At 34.5% G+C, this 6,966-nt stretch overlaps 1 protein-coding gene across 1 annotated transcript; it reads left to right on the forward strand.

The window, feature by feature from the left end:
• Positions 1-637: 637 nt before the first annotated feature.
• On the forward strand, positions 638-1,168 carry HELRODRAFT_169321 (hypothetical protein; the record flags this gene model as incomplete). The annotated part of the gene is made up of 1 exon (XM_009015150.1): positions 638-1,168. One exon carries the CDS (start codon positions 638-640, stop codon positions 1,166-1,168), a length of 531 nt encoding a protein of 176 aa, XP_009013398.1.
• Positions 1,169-6,966: the final 5,798 nt, after the last annotated feature.

Below are 6,966 nucleotides of genomic sequence, written 5' to 3' on the forward strand. Positions count from 1 at the left end.
GTTGTGTGGAATGAGAAGTTATCTAATGTACAATATTAAAAATTGATTTTTCGTTTTTATTCATTAGAAATAATTGTAAGAATTGTTTAATGAAATTGAAATGTTTAAAGTTTGTGAAAATCACTCGGGAGCACACGGATTTTCGTTTAATAAAAAGCTTAGTTTATTAATTTACAAAAATTACAACATTGACTTCCGTATAATAACCGTTAACTGTTATAACCGTCACAAATATATTCGCTGGAGGGCCAGTGCCGCTACAAACGCATAGTTTGAGAAAGAGCTAGAACCATCTGACAGCGAGATATCTAGGACGTTGATATTTGACTGCGTTGTGTTTTTAATGCATTTGCGATAAACTTTAGTGAATTGCTATTTGGAAAGCGACAGTTTCTGAACGTTAACTTGATAGTTTGTCAACATTAACTTTTATTATTAAAATTAATGGACGTTGATTATTAATTAATTATTGTTTTTGTAAACAAATAAATCGATAATTTAGAAGTTATATTGTCTTTATTTTTCACTGGGACTAAACGAACTCGTCGTTGCCCGGCCAGTTAAAACATTGGTGTTAGAGGTGGGATCTTCTATGGAAAATTTTTTGACTCGTCGACAAATAATTTTGTGAAACAATATGAAAAAAACTAGATTAACATTAATTGGTGCAACTCAAAGAAAAGTAACAAAAACAAATCTTGCTACAAGTGGATACAGAAGAGCATTGATAGCACAGCTAACGGAAACCCTTATCAATGAAAATAAGAATCCACATGAATTCGAGTTTGACGATCAGGATGTCGAATCGAATGCAGTTGTAGACGCTGGGGCAAACACCGAATTGATGGCTCTACTGCAAAAGATATCATCAGAAATAAAACAACAATCTACAAAAATTGAAAAACAGTCAACAACAGTTGAACAGTCAACAAAAATTGAACAACAATCAACAGAAATAAAGCAGACGAGAGAAAAAATTGATGCCAAAATTGAACAACAGAAGGCCGATATTGATGATAAAATAATACAACAGCTGAGAGAACTCAGAAAACAATTCGATGTCAAAGCTGAACAGCAATCGGCAGTAGTCAATACAAAAATAGAAGACGTCAGATCAAAATTTGATCAAAAGGTTATCGAGCTCGATCAGAAGTTGCGAAGTGGATAAATTTAAACAAGAACTGGAAGAAACTAAAAAAATAAATTCCAAACCTTTAAGCCACGTTACAGCAAGACATTGAAAGCGCTAGCATTTGACGGAAAAACTTCTTGAAACATTTATAAAGCTCAGCTTAAAGCAATAGCAAGGAATTATGGCTGGAATGAAAAATAGCCTACAGTCTTACATTTGAGTTAGCAAAGCAAGCTTCAAAAACCGATGTAAAACAGCGCCAACTTTTTGAAAAATGATCATGTCAAAGAATGTTTCTAGAACAGAAGGATCAGTATTATGGTGCGTCAAAATGCTGGAAACGTGGAGAAAAAAAGACATCTACGACGAGATTGTAAACAACGACCTAGAAACGATTAAAGTCGTTATTTGTGCAGCAACATGATACGAACTGTTAGATGGTGATCCCGCGTCACGACCGACTGCCTCAAACAAGTTTGCGGGAAACTAATGAGATCCAATTGCGCGGGGCAAAAATTGGCTGTTAGAATTGACGCCCCCAGTACCGTATTCAAGGTCTTTAGACTGCATCAAAGTCAATACGACCTTTGGTAGGATGGCAGAGTTAGTTCACAAGAATGTTCAATTACGATCGACACGGGAGCAATGAGATCAATTTTAGGATCCTATCTGGTACTCAACCTAAAAAGAAAAGTTTTTCATAAATACATTCTTCGAACGGCTACTGGAAGAACAACACCCGTCTACGGAAAAATTTCTTATACTGTTCAACTAGGCGATTTAGCATTCGAGGGCACATTTTTAATAGCAGATATCACTGATGAATGCATAACAGGCGTTGATTTTTTAACAAAACATGGTGTTAAAATTGATTCAGAAAAACGCGTCTTTAGATGGTAATGGAAACCAGTGATGTGCAATGTATTTGTATAACGATCGATAGTGACACTGAAGTATCTAAATCATCAGAGAACATCGTATAGGCGAAACTAATTTGCCATAATGGGGACCACCAATTCTACCTGGTTGAGCCAACAACGACGATGGAAATTGACAACATTGTTATTGGAAAACATTGTCTCGTAAAAGTAATGACAATGGCTTTGTTCCAGTTCTGTGTTAAATGTGACAGAACATTCCATTACAATTAAAAAAAACTTAGAAATAAGCTTTTGTCAATCCGTAACAAATATCGTAAAGTCTTTGGATGTTCAACATCAGAATAATGGTCGGATAGTCAATAAAGATAACCTTAAAAAGCTTACGGAGGGTCTATTAGGTGAAATCAATTTGCAACAGGAAGATCGTTCAAAAGGCAAAAATTTGATAGTGGATTTTGCAGATGTATTTTCAACCGGAGACGATATTTAAAAGGAAAAACTGGCCTTGTTACCAATTGAATCGATACACAGGACTCGAAGCCATTCAGACAAGTACCACGCAGTCTTCCACTAGCAAAACAAGGAGAGATAAACGAGATGATAACTACAAGGCTAAACCAAGATGTTATCAATCCGTCAACTAGTCCTTGGAAGTCGCCAGTTGTTCTGTTAAAAAAAAACGGCAGCACCCGCTTTTGTGTGGGCTACAGCAGAGGCGTAGCCAGGGTATTTTGCGCCCGGAGACAAACTATAAAATTGGCGCCCCCTCTCCATGCTAAATCACATTTTTTACTACATTAACATTGTAAAAATTACTGTTTACAAAAAACAATTCAAATTTTAATGGAACATTGTATTTAAAGATAAAACATAAATATACAAATTATAACATATGATTCAGTCGCTGTCAAAGATAATTTACATAGTTTACAATAGATTTATTTTTCTAGATTTCATTGTCGCAAACTGATCAATTATATTATTCAAATTTGTCATTTCCAATGAGAAGAGCAAGATCACTGAAATGATCTTGTCCGATTGATGCACGCAGATACGATAAAATAAGTTTCAATTTGCTGAATGATCGCTCACAGCTTGCATTTGAAATTGCTAGTGTCAATAAAATTTGTAGCGAAATTCGCAGATTCGGAAATACGTCATTTCCATAAAACACAATGAAACCAAGAAGATCCAAAAGACTTTATGGTAGAGCTTTAGTTTGGTTACTAAGCAGCATTCTGCAATCACCAATTTTGATGAAAAGTTCGTAGACATTGATGTCCTTGTCGTAGAAATTTGAAGAATTTGTACAATTTAGACGAATTGCATTGTTATCTGTGGCAGATAAAAGAGTCTTAATGTCCTGCAAAAATCTAAATTATTGTTGTGAAAATTTTGTCAGCTTCATTTTGGCGCCCCCTTGTACTTGGTGCCAGAAGACATATGTACCCCCGCCCCCATAGCTACGCGTCTGGACTACAGAAAGCTAAACAAAGTGACAAAAAAAGATAGTTATCCGCTTCCGAGAATAGATGACATCATGGACACGTTGTCCGGTTCACACTGGTACTCTACGCTACACTTGAAAAGCGGTAACAGTATGGACACCGGAAGAGCTGGCAAGCGCACAGTCTGCAGACAAAGACTTAAATTATGTCATTGCATGGAAAAAATCAGGCCAGCGACCTGAATAGCAAGACATATCTGAGTTCGGTTGGTCGTTGAAAAGCTACTGGGATCAGTGGGACTCTTTGCATTTGGAAGATGGGTTGCTTAAACGGAAATGGGAATCAACAGATGGATTAAAACATCGCATGCAGATTGTGGTACCAAAAAATGAAATTGCAGAAATTCTTAAAAAAATGCATAGTGGCTCATCAGGGAAACATCTTGGAGTTAATGAGACGCATGACAGCATACATGAAAAGTTTTAATAGAATAACGCTCGAGAAGATGTGGAAAGTTGGTGTAGAAAATGTAGATAAAAGGTTTCAAAAGTTACGAAGAAAGATGCAAATCTTTAATGTTGGTGTGCCTTTCGAAAGAATTGCATCGACATTGCCGGCCCATTTCCTGAATCAAATGATGGAAACCGTTACATTCTGATTGTAGCAGACTATTTTAGCAAGTGGCCGGAAGTGTATCCGATACCAAATCAGATGGCTTGTACTGTCGCTGAAGAGATCGTAATAAAGTGGATCAGTCGGTATGGTGTTCCCATAGAGTTGCATTCAGACCAAGGTCGAAACTTCGAGTAGCAACTGTTTGGTGAGCTGTGTCAATTACTTGATATAAAGAAAATAAGAACAACTCCTCTCCACTTTCAGTCAGATGGTATGGTGGAACGTTTCAACCAAACACTAATTAAACAATTGGCCAAGGTAGTTGACAAAAACTAAAAAAACTGGGATCGACGAATACCACTGTTCTTTATGGCATATCGAAATGCCATTCACACAACTACTGGGATGACTCCCTCAAAGTGCTTTTACGGAAATACAATAACAACACCAGCTGATATAAAAAATGACGTACCACCTGAGGCCCAACAATCAATTACGGATTATGTGGAAAATTTCCTTCAGCGGTAAAACAGCATCCACCAATATACGCGCCTGAAGTTGAAAAAAATAGTGCAACAACCAAGACCCGATACGATAAAAATGGTAACTCTGCTACATTTAACGTCAACTATTTGGCGTGTCTACAAAGTAATGTCATACTAGAATTAAATTTTGATGAAATCGCTTGAAAAAACACGGGTCTCGGTTTAAAAGAAATTTTGCATTGAATAACACAATTAATTTAAACAAATTTGGCGAAGCCACGCTAGTATAACTAGTAGGATACAATCATTGTCTAGACTAGTAGCACTTGTTCAAAGGTATATTCGTGAACTTTCTAATAAATTCTCTAAGCTATAAAAAGTGTCTAAGAATCTTACACACATTTTAATGGTTGACAAGATATGTATAAAGAATTTGCTTAAACCTCATTACCCTGTATGTTAATAATAATCTTAATCAATGAGTAATGTTTAATAATCTGAGTTGGTAATCGGGTTAGCCCAGTCTGTAGAAGTGCCATGTCTCGCGCTGCTATTACACGGTGGCATGATTCAAATACTGTTTGTCCAAATTTGAAAGACCATCATACGTGAATGGTGCGGTGCTTTAGCGTGCACAAAAAATATGTATGTGCGTCCTTTGGTATGGTTGGTACAGAATTTGTGGCATGACAGGAAAGTTTATTTAATAGTATATAATAACGTAAACAGCTCTGTGTTTGATGATTTGCGTTATAGAAAATAAAAAAATTATTATAGCTCAATCTGATAATCTAGCTAAGGTATATTCATATTGTTTTGTTTACACGACTATTCTTTTATCATATAGTGACATAGGGTAGGATGACATTCTATATCAATTATACCTTCAGCTTTAATTAAACAATTGCCTGAAGACATGTGTATGCAAACACTTGAAATCCTTTCAGACATTTCACTTAACAATTTTAATGTGTGTCCTTATTGACACACAATTCCTTATCATTTTTTTATTCTGGCTATTCAACCTCCTTACTTTAATAATTTAAAACTGCATAATTGCTTTAACAATAATATACAATACAATATATATGTACGGTTACATATAGATATTCGTATACAATATAAATACATTATACATAAAAATGATAATGCATAATCATAATGGTCAATCAATTGGAATTAGTTTGGCATAGAATAGAGTCATATTGAGTTAAAAAACTACATTATTTTTTTGGTCAGTACTTTCTACTTTGGTAGTAAGTAGTTATTTAAAAATAAAAAGAATAATAAAATAAAAAGTCCATAAATTAAAAATTTAATAAACAATAATATTAATAACCATAGTCAACTGGGCCAAATTTTTGAACAAAGTCGTCTACTATTTACAATTTTTTATTAAAACTTTTAAGTCATAAATTTAAAATTTGAAAAAATTGAAAAAAATGAATATTGTATTACTTTTGCAATTTTTCATAGAGTTGATCGAACTTAAATTGTTGTTATTTACGTTGTCATTAGTTATTAAATTTAAAAATGGAACAGATTAAAAATATTAGTTTTTAGCAAAATTTAGTTTGTTTTGCTTGTGTGTTTCGATTTAACGACGTTTCAGCTCAATTTCGGCTAACTTTATCTTTCCATATTTATGTTGTAGTTATTGTATTTTTGCACCTTTTGATATATGTTGCCTTGTTTTAACCAGGACGGTATGGTAGCCTAGTCGTTAAGTTCGCCTGGTGCGTGCAGCGACAGTGTTTTAACTTTTAGTAGAAATTCCCCTCCCTCTCGGTCATCAACTTTTTGTAGAAATCTCCTACCCTGGCATTAGCAAAATTGTTATTTTGAAAATTTGAGAATTCTCCTCTATGGTCGTCAAATATTTTTGTTAAAAATCCTGACCCCTCCGTCAAAGTTGTGCGTCTTATTATATACATATTTTTTGTGATGTATCAACATAAATTTAATTTACCCTGTTTATGTAATGGATTTAAATAAAAATTTGTTACCCAATAGTTGTTGATTAAAATGGCTACCAATAACTAAAATAATCGCATTAACGAGGTGCGGTTAAATGATCATCAGTACATAGAAAAATAATAGCTGCAAATTAATGCATATATGTATTTGTGTTGGTTTCCCTACCTATGTTCGCTTCTGTCCTGTTCAGCCACGTTTTCATATCATTAAATTCATCAGTGCCTACATGCAGAAAGTCACGTCTGCCATTATGAAAAGACGTAAACTGAGTCGAGAAAAAATAAAATTTTTTCAAAAGCGTTTGTCGTACTCTTTCTTTGTTGTTCATGTTCATGTGTTCAGGTTCATTTTAAGGTATTATTATTTATGACAGATAGTTGTTAGTGAGATAACGAATTTCAATTTTCAGCCTTTCCGATATGTTAATT

Source organism: Helobdella robusta (assembly GCF_000326865.2).
Source record: "Helobdella robusta unplaced genomic scaffold HELROscaffold_15, whole genome shotgun sequence".
NCBI classification, from domain to species: domain Eukaryota; kingdom Metazoa; phylum Annelida; class Clitellata; order Rhynchobdellida; family Glossiphoniidae; genus Helobdella; species Helobdella robusta.